The following is a 26,195-nucleotide window of genomic DNA, read 5'->3' as shown; positions in this document are numbered from 1 at the left end:
TCGTCACCAGCTGAAGACCTTTTTATTCACTCAGTATTTTAACACTTAATTTTAACTTAAATTTAAATTATACTGTTTTAACTGTCTATTTTAACCTTATATCAATTTTGCTGCGTGGTTTTATCCTGGTTGTGCTTTTTATACTATATTTTGTATTTGTGTTTTTAGCCTGTTGGTTGTTTTATGAAGGTTTTAATTTTTGTGAACCGCCCAGAGAGCTTCGGCTATTGGGCGGTATAAAAATGTAATAAATAAATAAATAAATAAATAAATAAATAAATTTTTGTAAATTCTTAACAAAGTTGAACTGAAACAAAATTCTCACCCAGCTGCACTGGCCAAATGCATTAAGTACAAGCTACTCCTAGCATGGAGAAGACTATGTTGTGCCTGCCAGTGCTGTAGCTGATAATAATAGTAATAATAATAATAATAATAATAATAATAATAATAATAATAATAATTTTATTTGTTACCCGCCTCTCCCTCCGGATTGAGGCAGGGCAAAACACAAATGCAACAACATACAACTAATTAAAACATTTAAAACCAATACATCACTAAAAGCAGCATGAGGAGCCTGTGAGACAGAAGTAGTGGCAACTCTAAGCACTAATAGGGCTGATTACAAGTGATTCAAAGCCACACTCTAAGCTCTCAAACTTCTGGGCCTGGATGGACAGGTTTGTCAGTTTCAGTTTCTCCCATATTTGTTGTTATGTGTGTTTCATCTTTGTTGTTTTTTCACCCTGAATGGGGAGAATTTTGTGAACTTTCCTTAATTATGATAATAACTGAAATGAAATGCTCACCCATCCCTGGTGGGCATGCACTAGTTTTGGGTCAGAGTCAGTCAGAGGTGACCTCTTGCCTATTCCAGACTGCCCAGAATGCATTCATCTCTATATAAAGTTCCCAGCAGAATTGGCATAGAGATGTATAGAAACATAAAGCTCATCCACACCAAACAGGATATTGTACTATGAAAGCGGTACATAAAAGGCAGGAGCCAAACTACTGCTTTGCATTGGTACTGAAGTGCACTGACAGCTGTGGGGCCCATGACACATCTACACCAAGCAGGATATAACACTATGAAAGTGTTATGAAAGCAGTATATGGTTTGTGTCAATGGGCCCCAACAGTTGTCAGTGCACTTCAATACTGCTATAAAGCAGTAGTGTGGCTCCTGCCTTTTATCATAGAATCATAGAATAGTAGAGTTGGATAAGGCCATCGAGTCCAACCCCCTGTTCAATGCAGGAATCATAGAATAGCAGAGTTGGAAGGGGCCTACAAGGCCATTGAGTCCAATCCCCTGCTCAATGCAGGAATCCACCATAAAGCATCCCTGACAGATGGTTGTCCAGCTGCCTCTTGAAGGCCTCTATTGTGGGAGAGCCCACAACCTCCCTAGGTAACTGGTTCCATTGTCGTACTGCTCTAACAGTCAGGAAGTTTTTCCTGATGTCCAGCTGGAAAAACTTCCTGACTGTTAGAGCAGTATGACAATGGAATCAGTTACTTAGGGAGGTTGTGGGCTCTCCCACACAATAAGGTGAATGCATTAACAATAAGGTGAATGCAATCCACCTTAAAGCATCCCTGACAGGTCGTTGTGCAGCTGCCTCTTGAAGGCCTCTAGTGTGGGAGAGACCACAACCTCCCTAGGTACCTGGTTCCATTGTCGTACTGCTCTCATACCACTATCATAGTGCAATATCCTGCTTAGTGTAGATGAGCCCATAGAAACCTTATACTCAGTGAGACCATTGGTCGGATCCAGCCCAGTATTGTCGACCCTGACTGGCCGTGGCCCTCCTGGTTCTCTGGCAGGGTTTCCCCCCCAGTCCTGCCTAGAGATGTTAGGGATTGAACCTGGAGCCTTCTGCATGCGATGGATATGGTCTTCCACCGAGCTATGGCCCTTCCCTTTGATTTTTAGAACCACTCTGTTGGATCACACCGATTGTCCTTGTAGACCAGTGGTGTCTTGAAAGCTCACAAGCAAAGCAGGAAGGCAAGAGCAAGAGGGTTGGGGGAGGCATTTGATCAGTTTGCATCTTAATGTGGTCTTACCAAATTTCACGCTTTCAAAGAAATGCGTGCACCAAAACTCAGTTATCCTTTGAAATTGGGACTTCTCTGGCTTTTGCAATGCATTTCGTCCATCCGAAAGAAAAAATGTACAAAAATGTGTATGTAAGGGGAAGGTGAAAAAAAATGCATATGTTAGTGATTTTTTTTTTAAAAGCGTTACAATTTGTGTGCGTGTGCAAGCAATTTCCCCAATGCGTTCGGCAAAATTCTTACAAGGGCGCATGGATTAGGAGAAGTGTGCACAAAAATGTATACAAACGTTCATCTGACATTTTCTTTAAAAATAATGCACAAGGTCTCTCGTTCAATCCCCAGCATCTCCAGGTAGGGCGAGGAAAGAATCCTGAGTTAAGCCCTAGAGAGCCATTGCTGCCAGTCAGTGTTGCCACTCCTGGGCTAGATCCACCAATGGTCTCACTCAATATAAGGCAGCTTCCAATATTTCTTATTGCCTTGTGTGTAGAAATGCTCCCTTTTATTAGGCTTGGATATATTGCCAATCTGCCTCAATATGTGATTGCACGTTCTAGTATTATTTAAGAGAGGCAATAATCTCTCTCTCTGTCTCTGTCTCTGTCTCTCTCTCTCTGCAACAGTCTTTCCTAAGCTGATGCCCATGAGATGTTTTGGACTACAATTCCCAGCATTCTTGAACCTTGGCCCTGCAGGTGGAGAATGATGGGGGAATGGAAGTCCAAAATATCTGAAGGGCACATGGTTCCCGAAGGCTGCTTTAGATGATCCTTAATTTTATATGCCTTTATAATTTCCCCTAACCATTATTATTATTATTATTATTATTATTATTATTATTATTATTTTCTTACTCGCCTCTCCCTTTGGATCCCTTTACAAGCCCCTAAACATGTTAGCCTTTCCTTGTAAGGGGTGTGTGTGTGTGCTCCAACCCCTTAAAATCATTTCAGTTCCCATTCTCTATATGTTTTCTGTTTCTGTTCTGAAGATGATACCAAATTAATTTATGCCTCAGAGATAAAAAGAACTTGCAGGGATGTTCCCTCCAGGGTGTGTGTGTATTCTCTGAGAGTCCAAGGCATTCAACCTCAAGAGGCCTTGGACTAGCATCACACATACCTCTTCAGCCATCTGGGCAGCCTAAATCTGTTTAGAATCAAAACAAAATGAGCATGTCCATTTATTGATTTATTTTAAAAAATCCCAATTAAAATGTAGTGGAAGCCCACGGATGTGTCAGCAAAAAGGGATCAGGTTAGTTCTCTCTGTACTGAATGAAGGAGGAGGAGGCCCTGCTCTCTGCTTGTAGAAATAGGCTGTGGGTTTTCACTCATTGGTGGGGGGATAATAAACATGTATTTTAACTTGCAGCAAAGCTGCTTTATATATAGCTCCACCACTAGATCTCTTGCATAAGCAGTGATCTTTTTAAAAGCTTTCAGCGAAAGGTCAGTGTGTGTGTGTGTGTTTGTGTGTTTGTGTCCGTGTCCCTCTTAATGTGCTAAATCTTTTCAAAACAAAACCAGGGAATGCAATTTAACACTCCTCTGACTTCGCAAGATTGTAAGAATGTGACATCAGCAGGATGGTTGCATTACTGCGCTATTCACTGCCAAGACGGACACTCTGATTTCAGCCTTTAAGGGTGCCATCCAATGCCTATTTAAACAGAAAAAAAGTCCTACAAATCCCAGCAAGCCCCAGCCAGTCATACTGTCTGGAGAATGCTGGGAGTTGTTGGACTTTATTCTATGTATGTATGTATGTATGTATGTATTACATTTTTATACCACCCAATGGCCGAAGCTCTCTGGGCAGTTCACAAAAACTAAAACCATAAAAAGCATAATAAAGCAATTGACAGTCTAAAAACACAAATACAAAATACAATATAAAAAGCACAACCAGGATAAAACCACACAGCAGAAATTGATATAGGTTAAAATACAGAACTAAAACAGTAAAGTTTAAATTTAAGTTAAAATTAAGTGTTAAAATACTGAGAGAATAAAAAGGTCTTCTGCTGGCGATGGAAGGAATACAGTGTAGGCGCCAGGCAAACCTCCCTGGGGAGCTCGTTCCACAGCTGGGGTGCCACAGCAGAGAAAGCCCTCCTCCTAGTAGCTACCTACTAAACATGCATAGGATTGCATCCTAAGGAGGGTTATGGGAGTTGTAGTCCAACACATCTGGAGGACTTGAGGTTGAGGAAGCCTGCTTAAAGGGTTTGTGATGTGAAGGACAACAGTCTCTAAGGCTACAATGCTAAGCGTACTTACTAGGGAGTAAAACCAAATGAATACAGAGGGGCTTACATTTGAGTAACCATGAATAGGATTCAACTTTAAAGCAGTAAATCAATTTCACTTACCTGGGAGGTAGATGAATAAGTCCCATTGAACATGTATGGGATTGCACTGTCAATGACATTTTGTGTTTGTACCAAAAGGGAATGTTGAGAAGGAAAGGGATGTGTTATTTGCCATTGCAAACTAATAATAATAATAACAACAACAACAACTCAATTATCTAACACAGATTCTAGAATGGCAAACATAGGTATAAACGATAAACAAAAGAAAATTTTAAAAGCAAATTAAAATTGTTCAGTTTAAAAACAGAAGGAACCATCAGAACAGTGGCTCGTCAGTTGAGGAAGGCTTCTCGAAACCGAGTCAATTTCAGGAGGCGCCAGAAGCAGCCTAATGTTGGCGTCTGGCTGACCTCCAGAGGCAGAGAGTTCCACAGAGAAGGGGCCACTACACTAAAGGCTCTTCTCCTGGTGGATTCCAAACTTGTGAAGTTTATCTTGCATATTTTGCATATACCTGTTCATTTGAGACATCACTTATGCAGCTAGATTACAGTTACTTGGGAGCCAAGCTCTTGAAGACAGGAGGGAGTATCTAGTCCCCCGTCTTCCTTGTTACAAGCTTGAAGATTCACAAGAGCCAACTTCGGGTCCGATAGAAACTCCCTATATCTGGGGCATAAAAAGTTGTTTTTAATATTTGAATAATTTTATTTATTTATTTTAAATCCACATATCCTTTCCCCACTGATGAAGACCTGTATGGTTGAAACGCGTTTGGGGATTTTTGTTTGAAGTTTGATGTATGTGGACTATTCTGTTTAAATTCTAAATGTATGTATTTGCTTTAAGATTAAAATATTTTCTACTAATATGATTTTATTGTAATAAGTATAGCTATACCTAAATTTGATATATTGTTTGTATCGGTTTTCTTAAACTTACTTTGCTTTCAGGTTTGGTTTTGGTTTAAGATAGCACTTTTTCACATTTCTGTTGGATTTAAGCTAAAGCGAGAGAGACAGATGTGGTACCGTGTAAAGTATATCATCCCTCCCACAACTGGGTACGCTCTGGAGGTTTTGGACTACAGCTCCCATCATCACTGATCATTGGTCATGTTGGCTGGGGCTGATGGCATTTGCATTCCAAAACATCTAGATCAGCCTTCCTCAACCTGGGGCGCTCCAGATGTGTTGGACTGCATCTCCCAGAATGCCCCAGCCAGCTGGCTGGGGCATTCTGGGAGTTGTAGTCCAACACATCTGGAGCGCCCCAGGTTGAGGAAGGCTGATCTAGAGGACACCCAGTTGAGTAAGGCTGGTATATATGTTCTGGGAGATAGTTAGGAAAACAAGAAGCTGTCTTAAACTAGCTCAGGCTATTTGTCCATCTAATCCAGTATTGTCTTCTCTGAGTGGCAGGGGCTCTTCGGGTGATTCCCATCACCTGCTATCTGATCCTTTTTTAATTGGAGATGCCAGGGATTGAATCTGGGACCTTTTGCATACAAAGTCCTCTACCTTTACTAGGATCCCTCCCCTATATAGCACGTACCTAAATTGTCCAATTCAACAATTTTTCAAGAAACATCTATGACTGGTAGTGAGTTCTTGAGACAGATGTCAGTGAAGAATGAAGAAGGCTGGTGCAAAGAAACCATCACCATCATCATCATCAGATGATAATAGCTGATGATTCATGCAGAGGTTAAGAAGTGAACTTTTTCTTGTTCCGTTGCTTCGTTCTCATTGCTGCTCTGCTCGGAAAACAAAACTTTCAAGCTAAATGGCTGCGGAAGCAAGGAAGGGTGGGATGAGATGTTTCCTTGAAAGGACAATAACGCCGATGACTAAGGGACTGTCAGCCCAGATCTGTAAAATATTTGGCTGAATCCTGCTTGAAGCATCTATAAAAGAGCAGGTACATCCTAGAGCAGGAAGCAAGGTGTGCCAACATTTAACTTTTAAACAGCTGCAACCCTGGCAAGTGACCTTCTCAATGTGTTACTTTGTAACCCAATTTCTGTCATTACGAAAAGTGCGGTGTTTGCCAAGGGTGGGCTTGTGCAAAGGAAGGAGCCCCACATGCAATCACAGGTGTGACACCTGTCAGCGAGGGCTGGGCCACTTACTTTCAGGGTCCGGAGGCCAGGTTTCGCCTTCAGCTTAGCAGCACCACCAAACAGAGGGCTTCTTCGCGCATAGTTGCATGGGAAGCTGCCCTAAACCAGGTTAGACCGATCCAGACCAGTTTTGTCTCCCGAGACTGGGCTCTCAAGCAGCCCCAGGCCACAGCTAGACCTAAGGTTTATCCTGGGATCATCCAGGGTTTGCCCCTGCCTGAGCACTGGATCCCCTGTGTGTCACCTAGGTGAACAGGTTTGACCCCTGGACGATCCAGGGATAAACCTTAGGTCTAGCTATGGCCCCAACTTTTGCACATATTTTTCCTACTGTAAAAAAAGTCGAAATGCTTCCCATAAGGCTTAGTTATTTGCAACAAGAGCTTTAAGCTATAACATGCTGGCATTTTTAAAATATATAACGTTGGCTCTTGCGCTGTTTTGCTTTTGGCTATACCCAATACTGGAATATAGCCCTCAAGAGCTTGTCCAAGATGAAATTTCGACCCTGGACTGAAAGAGCCCTGCACCAAACTAGTGGAGACTTGGAATGTTGAGTCTTAGCTTTTACAGGGCTATACAGGGCTATATTATTACTGACTGATATATATTGGTTTTTATGCTGTATGTTTTTATGGGTTGTTTTATGTTTTTAAATTGTTTTTAACATTTTTTATGCTGCCTATGGTGTTTAATTATTGTTTTATCTTGTTTAAATTGCTTTAACTTTGTATGTCGCCCAGGGTATTCTGTGTATAAGTGGGATATAAATTGAAATAGCAGTAGTAGTAATAATGACAACAACAACAACAATAATAATGTAAAATTCGAGCAGGATGGACTATACGGACAGAGACAATACAGCTGTAAAAATAATTCACCAACAACTGGCCATCAAATTCAACCTCATCAAACAACCTACACCATACTATACATCAGTCGTTCCCAAAGTGGGCGGTACTGCCCCCTTGGGGGTGGGTGGGATTGCATAGGGGGGCGCTAAGAGGCAAAGGGGCGGCAGGGGGCGCTCGAGGTGGTCTTTTCCGAGAAGCGCCTCTCCAGAAGGTCTTAAAACCCAGGGACATTTTTATGGGAGAAGGTAGTTTGGTCCCAAGCTATATAGGGGAACCCCATACATCCAGTCATGTATTAATACTGTTTAAGAAGAGTCTTTTTAACGGTGAATTGAAATGTTTCAAAAGCACCAGAACTCTAATGAAGTGACATACCCTGCTTGGTGTGCCCCGTCACGACGGCTGCAAAACAGGCGTTCGCTCTCTTTTCCCTCCCTCCCTCGGCAAGCCTGCGGCGGGTGCTTCGGATTTTGAATAAATATTCAATTAATTGTTACTGTTTTGAATTTTATTGTTATTAGCTTTCTTAGTGGGTCGTTGAAAACCACTATTCTGAATAATGATTTGTATAGGGTAGGGTAGGGTAGGGTAGGGTAGGGTAGGGTAGGGTAGGGGGCACTGGGCACAAGTTTGTGGAACCAAGGAGGCGGTGACCTGAAAAAGTTTGGGAACCACTGCTATACATGCTCACCTGAAACAATCTTGGAAAATGCAGATCATAAAATATACTGGGGCAGAACAATATACACCATTGGCCATGGAAGTTAAAAAAAAAACTATGGCAACAGGAAAAGGTCATAATTATTAGGGATGTGCTCCGCTCCGATTAGAAGCGGAGAGTCAGAAGTGAATTGGCCTGCTCCGCCTTGCCCAGAGGTGGAGTAGAAGTGGACTGGGGACCCGTAGAAGCACAGCGAAGAGAAGCGCCCATACGCGGAGCGCTTCTCTTTTCGCAGTGCAATCTGATCGCCATTTTGAAAAATTTTGCCCATAGGATTGCATTGCAGAAAAGAATAGGAGATAACTGTGTTGTTTTTTAAGCTATCTTTCTGAAACTTCTTGTGCTTAGAGAGTCGTGGCTGGGGGTCATTTTGAGCCTACTCTCAGCTCTCTGCGTGCTGCGGTTCGCTTGCTAGAATTTTTGGAAAAATCGGGTAAAACAGCGGGAAAATGTACCTTTTTCGAAGGGCTGAGGGGCAGAGTCAACTCCAAGTCATGATCACATGATCCCAAAGTTGGAGGAGGGGATAGGCAAAATGGGTAACTTGGGATTCTGGGAACTTCTCTTTCTTAGTCTGAACGGACTTTTCCCAGTGTTTTTTAAAACAGTAGCCCCACCAAATGCACAAGCACAACCTGAAATCATATACTAAGCCAATAATAAGAGATAGAAAAAGCACAGCACTGCTACCCACCCTAACTTTGTGGAACAACTGAATAGATGTGGTGCAAGGGGATGAGCTCCCCTAGGGCATGGACGTGCCCTGTGCACTCTCCTGTCCTTGGAGGGCCATCAGAGCCCTCCAAAGGTAAATCACTGGAGAGAATGCCTATCATTTTTTTATTATTTATGAGTTGAAGTGATTGTTTGCTTCTTAAAGACTGGTACCTAGACAGGACCAGTCAAATTGGCAGATGATTCCCCCTCCTCTTGGGCACATCCACTCCCCTCTTACTAGTAAAAGACAGATATAGCATTTTTAAAAAAAATTCTTCTTGTTGTTTATTCAGCAACACTGCTGCTTTTAATTCCACCCATCCTTTGTTTATTTATTTATTTATTTATTTATTCATTCATTCATTCCATTTTATATGCGTTACTGGCTTTGAAACTATCCTTGGCTCACTTCCTTGTGCCCCCAGAAATGTCTGCTGCCTGCCTGCCTTCCCTCCCTCCTCCCCTGCCCACCTCGCAGGGATGGTTTTTGTGTGTCTTACTTTGACTCAGGGGAGAAGTCCTTCCTGTGCTCAAGTTCCAAATCAATTTTTCAAGTGTGGAAGAAGATTCATATTTAGGTTTATCTCTACTCCCCAATTCATGGCATGTTGGGATTTCCTTTGAGCTGTCTGCAGATACTGGGGTGTCTGACTTTCATAAATTCCCAAAAAATCCGGGGATGATGGGATTGGCTTGAAACTTGGCATCCATGTGGACACATGGGTAAGCTGTCATGGGACCAAAGGTGAGTTTTCTGACATGCAAATTGACGTAGTTGTAAAATGGGACTTGATTTGGGGTGAGTTAAAAGGTTAGAGCCCCGCCAAAAATCAGTGGATTATGGGATTGCCTTGAGTCTTGGCGTGCATGTGTATCCCTGGATAAGCTATCATGGTGGCGAGTTTGCGGTTTCTAACGTGCAAATTGAGGGAGCTATCGAAAGGGGTCTGAATGGGGTGCCCGATTTTCAAAAATTCCCCAAAAATCAGGGGATGATGGGATTGCCTTGAGTCTTGGCGTGCATGTGTATCCCTGGATAAGCTATCATGGTGGCGAGTTTGCGGTTTCTAACGTGCAAATTGACGGAGCTATCGAAAGGGGTGTGAATGGGGTGCCCGATTTTCAAAAATTCCCCAAAAATCAGGGGATGATGGGATTGGCTTGAAACTTGGTGTGCATGTGTATACCTCCATGATGTGTCAGGGTGCCAAACTTGAGGTTTCTAACTTTAACAGAAAAAAAGTTGTATACTTTTTTAGCTTTCAATGCAAGCCTATGGGGGGAAAAACAGAGCTCCGATCCGGATCCAGAGCTCCGCAGCAGAGCGGAGTGGACATAGGCATAGCGGGGGCGTAGCGGAGTGGCCTGATCCGCAAATTACGGATCTGGAAGAGAAGCGGAGCGGGGGGTCCGTGCACACCCCTAATAATTATGCTGTTAGTCACATCAGTCATCAGCATCACAACAATATATATATATATATATATATATATATATATATATATATCAGAAAACATTCAGAAAATGAGCCTACCAAAATACATCCACACCAATATCCAGAAAGCAGTCTTACTTAAAATGGGTTCAATAGTCAGGAAATCTGTGAATCAGTAAAAGACAGCATGACTTGGCAAATCCTGTCTAGAAAAACCACCATGAGTAAGGAAAGAGAGAGACACCAACAACAACGGAAAGCTTTGGTTTAAGCAATCTATCCTTTAATGTGTGTATGTGGATGGGTGTGGATGTACAAACACACACACACACACACTTCCTCCTTTCATGTGGAACAGCATTTGGTTGCACCTGCATTTCACTTGTACAAATGACAATGTGACAGCAGTGAATTAAAATGCCTTTCTTTCCATGAATGACTACTGGTAAATTTTAATCTCATCCTGGCAGTTCAGGTTTCAGCTCTTTAGGGAGCAGCAGGGATGGAGGGTTGGGCAACCAGAGCGAACAAGCTGTCCGTTTGAGATTTAGGCACAGCTCTTACCTCCAGCCCTCTCTGGAGATGTATGATGAAGCCAGAATCACATGAGTGGCGTTCCCAAGACCGTCTCAGACGGTGCTTGGCTCTCCGTGGTGAAATTCCTTTTCATTGCACATGTTTCATGCTTAGGCGCAAGCAAGACGGTGATTTGCCTTGTGATGGGCCGTTAATATATATCGGTAGATGCCTGGATTAAATCAAGCAAACCCTTTCCAATGGAGGGAGGGGAGAGTACTAAGGAAATTGGGGGAGTGGAAATTTGCATGGTTTTGAACACTCATTCTGAATGGGACAGGATGAAAAGCTAGCCCTATTCATGCAATATAAGCAGAGATGAGGTTGTGTTGATGGGTTTGGAGGGGGGGACAGGATTGTGCCTGCTGCTCCCATTTGTCCATAGTTTCCTCTGAAGCTGTGAGCAAAACCTGCCCAGTTTTATATCCAAGGCTTCAGAAAGGGGATATGATCCGATGACATATTCATGCTTGTCAGTCTCCCAGCCTACCTGAGCCTGGTGGACACCTATTTGGAGGAAAAAGAGGAGAAGGACTGGAATTCCACATCAACCCCCACTGCCATAGACTATGTGGGGGAGTCTGAGGAGACCCATCAAAGGGGTGCCTCACCTGTTCTCCTGAAGAGTCTCTCCAACCCAAGCCCTAGCCCTGCCTTGGTTCTCATTTCTGCTGCCTTGTCCCACAGCTCTCCAGAGCATAGACAGTGGTGGACAAGGTACAGAGACTCAGAATCATTGGGTCATATCCAATGATAGTCCTATGTAGAGTAGACCCATTGAGATACATGTTAGTCACAACTAACTGAAGTCCCATTCATTTCAATGGGATACAGCACATTGTATCAAACTAGGGGCTACTCCAACCCATGCAAAGGATGATCCATTCACTAGTATGTATTTAAATGACAGCCTAGATAGATGCGATGGCCAGGAGTGCCTACTATCAGCTTCAGCTGATATGCCAGCTGCGCCCCTTCCTAGAGTCAGAAGATGTAAAGACAGTAGTGCACGTGCTGGTAACTTCAAGGCTCGACTTCTGCAATGCGCTCTACATAGGGCTACCTGTATGCCTAGTCCAGAAACTTCAATTAGTTCAAAATATGGCAGCCAGGCTGGTCACCGGTACACCTAGGGGTGACCACATTACACCAGTTTTAAAATCTCTTCACTGGCTGCCAATTAGTTTCCGGGCGAAGTATAAAGTGTTGGTTATCACCTTTAAAGCCCTACATGGTTTGGGTCCAGACTACCTGTGGGATCGCCTTCTCCCGTACAATCCGCTCCGCACACTCAGGTCCTCTGGGAAGAATTTACTCCAGCTAATAAAAAAAAGACTGACAACTATTACCCAGCAGACCTTTTCTTCTGCCGCTCCCAGTTTGTGGAATGGCTTGCCGGGAGAGATTCATCAACTTAATAGTCTTCCAGAATTTAAGAAAGCCATAAAGACTGATCTCTTCCAGCAGGCCTACCCAGCTGAATTTTAAGATGCCTTTTTAATAATGTGCTGCTTTTAATAATGTATTAGTTTTAAATGTTTTAATTAGATATATGTATTTTATTGTGTTTGTAATTGCGTTGTACCCTGCCTCGATCCAGAGGGAGAGGCGGGTAACAAATAAATAAATATATTATTATTATTATTATTATTATTATTATTATTATTATTATTAATTTATTTATTATATATTATTATTTATTACATCTATATACCGCCCCATTGCTGAAGCTCTCTGGGTGGTTTACAAAGATTAAAACACTGAACATTAAAAACAAATACACAAAGTTTAAAACCAGCATAAGCATAGAAACAGAGAAAATTTTGTCACGTTTATGTTTATGTTCAAAACACTAAACAGCATATTGCATTGTTTGGTTCATTTCAGGGCATGTCGGGATTTTGTTGGGGGAGAAGCCATGGCTCCACAGTAGAGCTCATGTTTTGTATGCATCAGGTTCCATCTGCTGATAGTTACGCTGTTCAATAGGATCACAGGTGGTGCAAAGGATCGCAGGTGGTGGAATCAGCACAGATCTCTGCCTGTCCCTTGGGAGATCTCCCACCAGTCAGAGTAGATGGTGCTGAGCGAGATGGCTCAACGGAAGCCTCACGTGGGTCATCTCGTTTGTGTGGGCAGCAGTGGAGATTTGCCACAGTTCCACCATTACCCATTGCAAATAAACTCTGGAGGTCATGTTGTCTTTGGTACATGTACATCCACTTTGGTAAAGTGGATAAGAGAAATGATAACATTTCTCTTATCCACTTTAACAGTCATGGCTACCAATTGTGGGCTGTCATTGTGGGTAGGTCCCATAAAGTGCTTGCAGGCTGTATTTTTTAACAGAAGAACAAGCTATGTCTCAGCTACGTTGTAGAACATGCTGAAGATCTGAGATTTGGCTCTCAGACCGCATGGCCTTATTATTGTAACGTGAACGATCCTGTTAAGATTTCTCGACACAAGAATGCCGTGTCAGGACCACAGAAATGTTTAGTTTCCATTTATTTGAAGCTACTCAAGGGTAGGTGGGGTAAATGAAATTCACAGCTGTATATTAGATGGAAAAAACGATGGAACGCCCCAATGAAATTTTCCCTTCTTATTTATGTTTCCAGGTGGAAAAGGAAGGCGTTTCAGCAATTTACACAAATAATATTTTTGACAGTTGCCTGGCTCCCCGCCGTTCAAATGAGTGACTTCTAATGAAATAATTTTCATGAAAAAGTGATCTTGCCTTACCTAGGCCTTTTGTTCATTTAAGGTTTCTCTTCCCACACAGCGAAAGACGTGTATTTGACACTGCTAATAATTTTCTCTCAATCTGCCTGGGTGGCAAAGAGAAGATTACAATTGTTTGTTTTATGAAAGCTTTGGAGGGAGAAATTAGCAAAGGAGATTTTGAAGCCAGATAGATAGGTATTTTCTTTTAAGGGAAGAGAAGGAAAAGCCTGTTTTTCAATTGCTCAAGGACGCAAGGAGTGCTATTCCTTTGAACAATAGAGGTAATTAAGCCGCATATTGTTGCCTCAACAAAGCAAAGCAAAGAATCCTCGAGGCGTCCACTTTCCTGTCCCTCTGTCGTGGCCGTTTCACTTGGGCACCCAGGCGAAGGACGCCACAGGTCAGCATGCTCCCCATCAAGAAGAAGAGCCTGAAGATGTTTGTGCTTGCCTTACTTTTCGTCATCACCATCACCTCGTTCTTGCTGAACTACACGAACAATGTCGTCATGGTCACCTGGGACCCCAAGCACATGGTTTACCAGTTTTCGGAACAGTTTAAGAAACTGCTGAAATACTCCAGGAGGCCGTGCAGCTGTAGCACTTGCATTTCCGAACAAGAGGTCTCGGCCTGGTTCGACGACAGGTTTAACCAAACTATGCAACCTTTCTTGACCTCACGGAATGCCTTCATACCCGAAGAGAGCTATAAATGGTGGCTGGTGAGTAGGGAAGAAGGGTGTCGCTTAACACAGGGGTGTCGACCTTCTTTCAGCTCAAGGGATGGATTTAATTTTGGAGGAGCTCATGGGGGCAGATTTCAATGGGGATCCTCCTTTAGCTTAGAGCTCTTACTGCGAATAGCTAACCCTTAGAAGAGGCATTTCAACTTTCTAGAAAGCAGGGGCATGCAAGGTCTAGCAAACCACCCAACGATTAGCATTGTTGTGGGGGCGGGGGGTGGCTATCTGGGGAACCCCAGAGTATTAGATTTGGCACACGGGCCTAAGGTTAGGCACCTGTGGTTTAATGGATATGATATGGGTCAGACGGGAAATGGCCCTTTAGGTCCCATGAATGGCTTCGTTCCATTTTTCCATGAATGTGTATAACACAGTCCCCAGTCAGATCTATTGTTCCTTTGAACTGCGTGACATGCAAGCTTGTATTGCAGTCCCAATAATGCCAAATGGCTGTGTGTCGTGGAGATGTGAGATTGCATCTGCTTGATCAGCCCATGAGACATACCTGTCCTCAGGGCCAGGGCCAGACTATCTCGCGCCCTAGGCAAGGTGAGCTACTTTCACCCCACCCCCAAAAAAATGCCAACTTTGATTTTTAAGAACATATGTTTCCTGGAAAAAATAAGAAGCACAAAACTTGAAACTGCTAAATTTATTTTAAAGTGCAAGAGTCCTAGAGCTTTGGATATTGGATGGTAGAAAAATAAAATAAATAAGTAGTGCTGCTTTTATTCCCCGCCCCACAGCCACTTTTTTTAATTGTTTAAAAGTGCTGCCATGGCTCTGTTGAATGCCAGCCGGAAGCACAAACGCCACACGTTCTAGAAATAGGGCTGCAAATGCCCCTGGGAAGACACAATGTAATGTTGTTGGGTGGTGTCATGATTGCAAGGCCTCCTGCCGAGAGGTGAGATAATAAAGAGGTCAGCTATGCAATCCGCAAAGCTTTTTTTTCAGTAAATAGACACCTTTTCACACCTGAAGTGAAAAGTGTGAATGTTAGGAAATATCCTCTAAGCTTAACTAGCCTAGAAAAGCAAGGCAGTTGCCTGTCAACCCAATAGAGAGTTTCCCCCAGTGCCTGAATCTCTCCTTCAGGGAGGGTCTTCAAGCTGTAATCTCTGGTGGGTGGCTAGCCTGGCGGACCACCTCCCACCTCCTCTCAGCTCCACACACTTGACCTTGTGGCAGACTCTGGGACCCATCAATGCCAATGCTCCCTCCCCTTCCAACAAAGATTTGAGTTCGCAGGGAGGGGGAGGAGGGGAAAGATGATCTCTGAGCTTGGGGCTCCTGTTTGATAAGCTCCAGGGAAGATTCCTAGTTGACTCTTGGAGAGACTTGAAGAATTTTCTCTCCCGTTTCCTGTCTTGGCTGTTTTACTTCTTCAGGCTTTGAATCCAATGCGGGATATACACCAGGGAGACCAGGCCTGATCCTGACAGACGGTTTTCTGAGTGCTGTTTTGAAAAATGATGGCTGCCGCCATGGTCTTTCTATGGAGGCCTCCCAGTGGCATTTATGGCCCCATTTCCCAAACAAGTGAGAGCTGTACTGCCAGCTGGTGCACTGTCTGTGGCATTTCAGAAGACCACCACAAAGCCCTGTCTCTCATGCCTGCCAACTTAATTGACCTTACTGTTGAGCCTCTGAGTAGCACCTCCAACGTTGATCTTAACTTATGGGCAGGTTCCTCAAGGAAAAGCAGCCCTTCAGATAACAATAACATCTTTTAACACTGAGAGCAAATGCAAAATCTAAATGAAAAAAATAAATCTTGTACACACTTGCAATCTACAATCTCACTTAACCTTCTAAACTGTTAAATGCTGCTCATGCTCTGGTTAACGCCTCCAACAAGGAGGATGAGGCAACCATTTCTCAGGCCTACGATCCCAAGAGTTGTTGCTTTGCTCCTGGTTCTTCAACCTTACTGATTTAAACTTAGATAGAAATATTGTCCTCCAAGTGACCACTCTTCGAGACATCTTGTTCCCCTTGGTATCCCATTTCTGTGCCAAGCTGCCCTTGACAGGTTTCCTGTGAACGTGGTTTTCCAGATGTCCAAGGGGCCTTATTACATCTATACTGACAGCAAAACGCCTGCCAACCCACAAAAGAATCAATGCCATTAAAGGCTGTGACCGGATTTTTAGTGCCTCTGGTTTTACCAGCTGACTCATTTCTGAATTCAAATAATAATTGGGCTTGAGGGGGAAACAGCTGCCGAAAAAACCTTTTCTCATTAATAGATGTACAGATTTGCTTGTAAGGGAAGAAAGGGAACGAGAGAGAGAAACAAAACACAAACATGACCTGGTCATTGCAAGTTCAGGCAGAACATTTTGCCTTGACTTATTTTGTAATTCTACCGTGCTTATTCATTAACTGATTTTATTTTATTTGTATGCCACATTTCTACCCAGAAAATGGATGGTCAAGGTGGTATAGTTTGAGGACATGGCATTGTTAGCACGTATACATACAGGTGGGAAAGGGTCAAAGCAGGGTAGAGGGCAAGTTTTGGCCCCATTCCAACAAAGTCCCAAAATGCAGCATATATCGGAGAAAGGCCAGAAGTGAGCTTGGGGACACCAGAGAGAACAGCGACAGCACTCTTCTCTGCTCGAACCAATGAGCAAGTCTGACTCAGAAACTTTTCTGTTTGTCTGCCAAGGGAGGCAGAACAAATACGACTACAGTCCTTAAAAAATACCTAAAAGGTTTCAAATTGATAACTGCTTCAAAGAGGAATTCATTTTGCTGTACAGCTCCTGACGAAGGATCTCCAGATCCAAAACATTGAGCGTTTGTACAAGTTTAGTTGAAAGTTTTTGGGATTTTTTTTTCATTTTGGATAAGGAAAATAAAGAAAACCTTCTTTCATATTTTATAGCACCAGAGAGCCAGCCTCTCCTTTTCCTCATAGCCTTTTCGCGGTGCTTTTTCCCTCTTCTTCCACATTGTATTGCCCAAGGGACCGTAGGAACCTGGAGACAGCCCTGTTCAAGAGCTTCTGACGGCTAATCCATTTGCAGTCCTTAATAGAGTGACTCCAAAATTGTTCTCCACAGAAACTACAAGGAGAAAGAAGCCCCAAGGGTATTAATGAGACCATTCAGGAGCTGTTTGAGATCATTCCTGGAGATGGGGAACCGTTTTTGGAAAGAAGCAGTTCACGGTGCAGGAGGTGTGCCGTGGTGGGGAATTCGGGTAACCTTAAGCAATCGCAGTATGGCCAAGAGATTGACAGCCATGACTTGGTGTTCAGGTGAGTAGTTGCAAGGCACAATGTTCTTCAACCCGACCTCTCTGTTGTCGGAAGCAGAAGTCTATGCTATGAAGGATAGGTAGGTAGCAACTGTAACTGAACCCAGCTGTGTCTCCCACTTACAACGTCCTACCTGCTGTTACTGCAAATTAAAGGCTGGTTCATAGACAGACAAACACACATGTCTCCCTATCACTTGCATTACTCCACACTTGCAGCTGAATGGAGAAATGGCTCCATTCCAAACAACGACATCTTCCATTTGTAACCCTCTGATCTTTTCACACCACTCATCCCATCCTTATTCTTACCAGAAAACACCCTTTGAGGAGAAGGCAGACCCAGCGTTAAGGGTTGACTTGGTTGGGCACTTGCTGAGGGCAGACACCCCAGCAGAGGTCCACTGATAAGAGCTCACTGGACTTGCTCCTCGTCTTCCCCATCGCAACCTGGCTGTTCACCTGCCTCTTGCTCTGGCCCAGACCACAGTGGTGGTGAGAAGGAGGAGGAAGAGGAGGAGTTGATGCCATGGCCTACTTGCTCCCTGACTCTGCCTGGCAAGCAAGCAAGCAGGAGCAATGATAAGAAAGATGATGAGGTGTAAGAGCAGCTGATGACCATGACAATGTGAGTGTAGTGTAGGCCCATTGAGGATGTCTTGCCCAAAGGCCTTGAAAAACAAGGTTCCTGCACTTCTCCTTTATAACAATTCTACAATCCAGTTCACCTGATTCTCATTCTGGCCCAGAAAAAGGTGTTGGTGAGAAGGGGGAGCAGTAGATGCCACTGCCCCTCTGCCTCTCAAGCAAGCAAGTGGTAGCAATGATGAGCGAGAGGATAAGGAGCAATAGCAGCTGTGACAATGGTGGTGAGAAGGGAGACTCACTGTGGGAAGGGGCCTATTGATGTCCCATGGGCCCTCAACAAGCTGGAGCCAGCACTGGGTGTATGATACCTTTTGATGAGTAGCAGGAGCTATCCATCTAGAAGCACTCACAGATAGCTATGTACTTTCAGTTTCCATATGAGCATTACCTTTATTCGACAATCCAAATGATCACAAAAATAGGCAAGCTTTTGAGATCTCCAGATTTGGCAAGATGATACAAAAACCACTCAGGAGGAAAGAGAGAGAGAGAGAGAGAGAGAGAAGGCAGCTTATTTTTAATTTATTTTTATGTATTTATTGCATTTATATCCCACCTTTTTTCCTGCAAGGAACCCAAAGCAGTGTACATAATCCTCCTCCTCCTCCTCCTCTCTACTTTATCCTCACAACAACAACCCTGTGAGGTGGGTTGGGCTGAGAGTCTGTGACTGGCCCAAAGTCACCTAGTGGGTTTCCATGGCCGAGTGGGGACTAGAACCCGGATCTCCTGACTCCCAGTCCGACACTCTAGCCACTACACCACACTGGCTGTTGCTGTTGAAGTCATGGTGTCTGCATGATCACAATCTTGAGATGGAATGCTGTCAATGGTTTGATCGCTTTGAATTTGTGTTTCATTGTTGGCCACTTTGGGTACTTTCCAACGTGGAAACGCAGAGTGGGGTAAGGATTTCTTAAATAAATGTTTGTTATTTATTTATACTGATTTTTAATCAAAAGAATATATCCCAGGGCAGTGTATTTAAAAAATAAACAAATCCTACTACGTTAAACTCTTCTGCCCATTCTGGCTTCTCCTGTAGCGCATCCTTCTCTTCTACTCATGCCCTGTATAGAACATGCTCTCCTAGTTGTTCGGCAACCCAAAAGTGACATACCTGTTAACCTAATTCAAACAACCTTGAGCTGGCTCTTTATGCAGCATTCAAGGTATTTGTGGAAATAGCTTGGTCAGTTAGGAGGCTGTTCATCCAGAGGCCACCACCAGAACTGGCTAAACGATAATCAGCTCTTAACTTGAGGAGCAAAGGGAGCCCTTCTCCAAACAAACTCTACTCAAACAAACACGGGTTGTGTATTTGCTTCGAACGAGGTCCAGCATCTTTTAGGTAAGGAAGGTTTCGTAAGAGGAAGCTATTTACGCAGCTTCAAGTGAGAGATCCGTGTCCATGCAAGTGTTATAACGTATAGGTGGCAAAATGATAACAACCCATATGTGCTTTCCATGTAAGTCCTGTTGACACAGAGTGATTTCTCCCCCTCTCCCTCCACCCTTCTTTTTGACTGAAGGATGAACAAAGCCCCGACGGCTGGCTTTGAGTTGGATGTCGGCAGCAAAACAACTCACCACTTTGTCTACCCAGAAAGCTACAGAGAGCTGTCAGGGAACGTCAGCATGGTCCTCATCCCGTTCAAGATCTTGGACCTGCGCTGGGTGGTTAGTGCCCTCACCAACGGTACCATCAACCGGTAAGTTCAAGTGACAAGTCAGAATACTGAAGAGCTCAGGTGGAAACATGGGAAGGGTGAACTGTCCTTGGCTTCATGTAGTAGTTTCTACCGCAAGGTGGCTTTTATCATCTTCCTTGCAAACACACACACACACACATATATAAATATAATGATCAAAGGCCCGTCTCAGAGCTTTTCTATGCAAGACTATTAATCCACTATATGTATTTTTGGTTTCATTGCAGAAATGAGATCTGAGCTCTACAGAAAGAGCTTTTCCTTTCCTGCTTTTCCACTACATAACCTCTAGATGGCACTGTGCTATAGAAAAATAATGGAATTACACAAGGAAGGAAATGTGTTCTGCTTCATTTTTACAAAAAATACGGCATTTCCCTCCTCTCTTAAAAAAAACAAAAAGTGGAAGTGCTCTTTAAAAAAGGGGGGATAACTTGGAGGGTCACAACCTCATGGAAAGAACCCATAAATAACCATAACTAAGGAATAACAAGCTCCACTAATTTGTCTAATCTCCTCTGGAAGCCAACAGCCATCACATCTTGTGGCAGTGAATTCCCTCATGTCATTTTGCACAGAGAGTGCTAGTATTTGCCATGGGAGGCAAAGCTCTGGAATTTAGAGTTTGCCACAAGACCAACATTCATCTCCTGCAGTAAAAAGGCATGCACTCAACTCACCTTGTCATGACCATGTCAGAAAACAGAGTTACGAATTGGACCAGTAATAACTGTGTGAGTAAACACAATAGGAAAGATGGAAGAAACCTATATTATTAGGGCAAAAACACACTAGTGTACTTTCATGCAACCCAGACTAATTTTCCAAAACTTTATCCACTTTTTCATACTGCGCATGCAAACAGTGACAGTAGTATTAAGGGAAATAAAAATTCCCAGAGGGCTCTTTTCACACATTCACCCATCTGAGGATATTGTCCTATTATTATTATTATTATTATTATTATTATTATTATTATTATTATTATTATTATTATAATATTTATTTGTATCCCGCCTTTTGCCCACTACTAAGCCTCAAGGCGGTATTACAAAGTTTAAAGCATACATTTTAAAACATAGGGAAAGAAATGTAAAAAAAAAAAAGTTTAAAATACACAACAAAATTATAAGTTAGTAGGGGTAGAAAACAAAACAAAACCAACAAGGGAACAGGCCCTCGCCTTGGTGTTGCCCCCTTCGGAGGCAACCCCGCTGGTGGCGGACCCACCCCCAAAGGAGCCTGCCTCTTAAGCTCCATTTGGCAGTGGATTCATCAGTGAAGGACGGTGGTTCCAGTGGGGCTGTAAATCCACTCAGGTTTTCAATCAGAACTCGAAAGGGAGCACCTTCGAAAGCTACTTTAGAGTTCCGACTGAAACCCACAGCAGATTCACCACCCCACTGACATCAGAGCCCCCAGCCTCCACTGGCACTCATGCATGTACAGAAACATACATCCATGTACATAGAATCATAGAATAGCAGAGTTGGAAGGGGCCTACAAGGCCATCGAGTCCAACCCCCTGCTCAATGCAGGAATCCACCCTAAAGCATTATTATTATTATTATTAATTTATTTATATAGCACCATCAATGTACATGGTGCTGTACAGAGTAAAACAGTAAATAGCAAGACCCTGCCGCATAGGCTTACATTCTAATAAAATCATAATAAAACAATAAGGAGAGGAAGAGAATGCAAACAGGCACAGGGTAGGGTAAACAGGCACTGGGTAGGGTAAAACTAACAGTATAAAGTCAGAACAAAATCAAGTTTTAAAAGCTTTAGGAAAAAGAAAAGTTTTTAGCTGAGCTTTAAAAGCTGCGGAACAAAACTTAATATGCCCTTAAAATGCTTACAATGAAATCTGGAGGAGAAACTCTGTGGGTTATCTAGTGGAATCATTGCTTCTTTTATTGTTTTCAGTGGTGCAGCTAGGTCATTTTTAGACTTTGGAGTTAATTTCTTTCATTATTTATTATTATATTTAAATATTGCCTTTTTTCCACTTGCAAGAAACTCACCGCATCTTACATGGTCCTCCTCATCTCCATTTTATCATCACAACAACCCTGTGAAGTAAGTTAGGCTGAGATTCAGTGACTGGCCCAAAGTTAGCATCCCTGACGGATGGTTGTCCAGCTGCCTCTTGAAGGCCTCTAGTGTGGGAGAGGCCACAACCTCACCAGGCAACTGATTCCATTGCTCTAACAGTCAGGAAGTTTTGCTCTAACAGTCAGGAAGTTTTTTCCTGAGGTCCAACTGGAATCTGGCTTCCTTTAACTTGAGCCCGTTATTCCGTGTCCTGCACTCTGGGAGGATCGAGAAGAGATCCTGGCCCACATAATGTGTGGGAACACATTAATGTAAGTTAATGTGTTCCCACACCCAATCTTCACAGAATAGGTCCAAATTCTTTGCCCCTCAGAAGAAAACGGAGGAAAATCATAGGAATCATTACTGCGTACATATAAGCCTAATTGTAGAGGGCGCACATCACCCAGTACCTGAACGGTTGTCTGGCCGCGTCCTTTAGTAAAAGTGTTGAGCTTCCTGTGGCTCAGTTACTGCCCAGGGGACGTGGCCTTTTAATCTTCAGTAAACCACATCATGAACAGTTATCAGAAACTCAAACTGGGAACTTCCTAGTTGGTGCCTCTTTTGAGAAAATCCCCAGGCTGCAGAGGGGGCAGTATTGTCCTTTTAGGCACACCCTTTTAGACTCTTTCAGGTCTGGGAGAACCCAGGGGAAACTCTAAGGGAAGGGACTCTCCAAAAACAGTGCAATAATGACTGAGTATCTCCAGTAACAGAGGCAGTAAGCCTATATACACCAGTTGCTGGGATGGGAGAGCGCTATTGCACCTGTGTCCTGCTTGTGGGTTCCTGGCCGACAGCTGGGCCATGATGAGAGTGAACAGAGTGCGGGACTAGATGGACCTTTGTTCTGATCCTGCAGGGCTCTTCTTAGGTTCTTATGAGTATGCTCAGCAGCTGCCTGATTGGAGGGTGGGAGTATCCTGAATAGAAGCACCATACACACACAGAGAGAGAGACAGAGACAGAGACAGAGGAACATTTTGTTTTATATTTTACTTATGAATTCTGAATAACTACCTGTCCCCCTGGTTTTGTATTCACGCGAATGAACAAAGATGTAAATCCTAGAAATACATTAGATCAATTGCAGTTGTTTTCTTTAAAGACTGCCATCTACCCCTGTGGTTTGACCTAACGGTTTTTTGGGCCACATTGATTCTGAGTAGACATTAGTGGCTAAAAGGCAGTAAGGTAGCCTGCATTAAGTGGCCACGGTTATGTGTAGTTAATCATTATGGCTGCCTTCCCCAACCTGCTGCCCTCTAGATGTGTTATACTACAAATTCCATCATCCTCAGCCAGAATGGTCAATGGCCGTGTTGACTGGGAACGCTGGGCATTGTAGTCTAACACACCTGGAGGGCACCAGGATGGGGAAATAGGATTTATTTATTTATTTATTTATTACATTTCTATACCGCCCAGTAGCTGGAGCTCTCTGGGTGGTTCACATTACTGCATTGCCTATCTCAACTGAGGCTGAAAATTTAACTGTGCCCTTCTTGTGGCTCTGCCCTCTATGTCCCATTGCTAGGGGTTTCAGAGAAATTGGGCAGTTCTACTAGGGAGCTGTAAAGGGGAACTGAACAGGACTCTGATTGGGCCATTTGAATTGCATCAGCATCAGCTGCCTCTCCTTGCAGGTAAATTAAGACTCCAGCCAGCTGGAGGCGCAAGCCTTCGGCGCGAGCCGAAGGGCGAGAGCACAAGGGCTCTCGGCCTGTGGCTCTCAGCCGTGGGCACGAAGCCATCACACACAACACCTCAGAGGAAGAACCCCAACCCCGGACCAGTCTGCACTACCTCGGCTCCAGGACATGTTCTCCTGCACTGTCAGGTTATTACTTTGGCAATGCAACTGCCTTAACCCACCCTATCTGTCTGCACTTCTCTGTGCCTACCTTCTTGCTTGCTGCTACTGCTCTTGACCAGACCATCTCTGGTTAATCCCGTCCCACGCCTATCTTACTTCCCTGCCTACCTGCTTTCTCTCTCCTCATTTCTTCCTTTAATTCCTTTCTCCCCATACCTGTTCCCTATGGCTCGCTCCAATTTCATCTCTCCCAACTTAGTTCCTATTCGGTGTCTCCCCCCTTCCCAGCTGCCTTTCTCGTGTTCATTATGGAACTGTCGCTCTATTGCTTCCAAGGCCCCTGTCATCCAGGACTTGTTTTTCTCTAGACCCCTTCACCTCCTTGCTCTAACTGAAACCTGGCTTCCTGCCCATGATACCGCCACCTCAGCTGCCCTCTCTCATGGAGGACTCTCTTTCTCTCACTCGAGTCGCCCAGAGGGTCGAGGTGGTGGTGTGGGTCTTTTATTATCGAGTTTGTGCCAGTTCCAGCCTCTTCCCATTCCACCTTCACACTGTTTCTCCTCCTTTGAGGCACATGTGGTGAGACTCTTCGCTCCGCTGCGACTGCGGGTTGCAGTTCTCTACCGCCCCCCTGGCTCATCCTCTAAATTTCTCTCTGATCTGGACTCATGGCTGTCCTTTCTCCTCTCTGACAACTCTCCTACTCTGATCTTGGGTGACTTCAATATCCATGTGGATGACCCTCACGATGCTGCAGCCCTACGATTTCGCTCCTTATCTTCCTCTTACGATCTCAAGCTCTGCTCTAAAGCACCCACACATTCCCTTGGACACTGTCTGGATCTTGTCCTCACTCGGAACTGCTCTGTCCTGGACTTTTCTATTGTTGACTTTCCTCTGTCAGATCATCATCTAGTCTCTTTCAATATTACTCACAATCCCCCTCCTTCACGTCCCGCTTCACGCCCTTGTCGTGACCTGCATTCTATCAACTATGAGGCTTTCTCTCAGTCTCTAGCCTCCTCTCTTCCTTCCGTCTTCACAGCCGTCTCCTTGGACTCAGCCGTCTCCTCCTTTAACTCCACATTGTCTTCAACTCTTGATAATCTTGCTCCATCTACAACTCGGATAGTTCGCCCCTCTCAACCCCAACCGTGGCTCACCTCTTTCCTCCGCTACCTTCGCTCTTGCTCCCGGGCAGCCGAACGCCTGTGGCGTAAGACCAGGGACTTGGCGGACTTTGTCCACTACAAATTTATTCTATCCTCTTTCTCTTCTGCCATTTCACTGGCCAAACAGCAGCACTACTCAACGCTGATCCAGTCAAATGCTAGACACCCTCAGCGGCTCTTCAAGTCCTTCAATTCTCTCCTGAAACCTAATCCACCATCTCTCCCCGCCTCTCTGTCTGCCAATGACTTTGCCTCTTTCTTCAATGCTAAAATCCAAACTATTCGCTCCGATCTGGCCAGCTCTGCTCCGCTCCCAGCTCCTGTGCCTCACCTGTCAGTTCCTCCTGCAACTCTCTCGGCGTTCCCCTCAGTCTCAGCTGATGAACTGTCTAAAATACTGCGCTCGTCGAAGCCTTCCACTTGTTCCCGTGATCCAATTCCCTCTCGCGTCTTTATTAATCTTATCCCCGCTATCCTCCCGTCCTTGCTTCACATCATTAATTCTTCTCTGTCCTCTGGCTCATTTCCCTCTGCTTTTAAACATGCTACCGTCTCTCCCATTCTCAAAAAACCCACTCTTGATCGACTTTCTCTGTCTAACTACCGACCTGTCTCTCTGTTGCCCCTTGTCTCAAAGATTCTGGAACGTGTGGTCTACTCTCGCTGTCTTGACTTTCTCTCTAGTAACTCTGCTCTGGATCCCTTTCAATCTGGATTCCGTCCTTTGCATTCCACTGAAACAGCCCTTACCAAGATCACCAATGATCTTCTCACTGCCAAGTCTAAGGGCCATTATTCCGTCCTTATTCTCCTTGATCTAACTGCAGCCTTTGACACGGTTGATCACGATCTTCTCTTAGATTCCCTCCATGACCTTGGACTCTGTGGCTCTGTCTATAACTGGTTCGCCTCCTATCTAGAGGGTCGCTCCTTCAGCGTGTCGGCTAACGGCAGCTCGTCCTCCTCCTTTCCCCTTTCAGTAGGGGTTCCGCAAGGCTCGGTGCTTGGCCCGCTGCTGTTTTCTCTATACATGCTGCCCTTGGGTAAACTTATTCAATCTCATGGCCTCCAATATCACCTGTATGCCGATGACACACAACTATACCTCTCATCTCCGGAACTTTCTCCTGATGTCCACGATCGTATCTCAGCATGTCTTTCAGATATCTCAGCCTGGCTGCTTCATCGCC

At 44.1% G+C, this 26,195-nt stretch overlaps 1 protein-coding gene across 2 annotated transcripts in view; it reads left to right on the top strand.

The window, feature by feature from the left end:
- The window catches only part of ST3GAL1 (ST3 beta-galactoside alpha-2,3-sialyltransferase 1), a 160,758-nt gene that overhangs the window by 113,962 nt on the left and 20,601 nt on the right, over window positions 1–26,195 (top strand). For both annotated transcript variants that reach the window (XM_063131161.1, XM_063131162.1), the window contains exons 4-6: window positions 13,437–14,263; window positions 17,359–17,555; window positions 19,735–19,914. In XM_063131161.1, coding sequence (XP_062987231.1) covers window positions 13,949–14,263; window positions 17,359–17,555; window positions 19,735–19,914 — 692 coding nt within the window. In that variant the 5' untranslated portion in view covers window positions 13,437–13,948. The remainder of the gene's footprint in view (window positions 1–13,436; window positions 14,264–17,358; window positions 17,556–19,734; window positions 19,915–26,195) is intronic.

This window comes from Elgaria multicarinata, chromosome 7 (assembly GCF_023053635.1).
Source record: "Elgaria multicarinata webbii isolate HBS135686 ecotype San Diego chromosome 7, rElgMul1.1.pri, whole genome shotgun sequence".
Classification (NCBI taxonomy): domain Eukaryota; kingdom Metazoa; phylum Chordata; class Lepidosauria; order Squamata; family Anguidae; genus Elgaria; species Elgaria multicarinata.
This window is presented reverse-complemented; position numbering and strand designations above follow the sequence as displayed.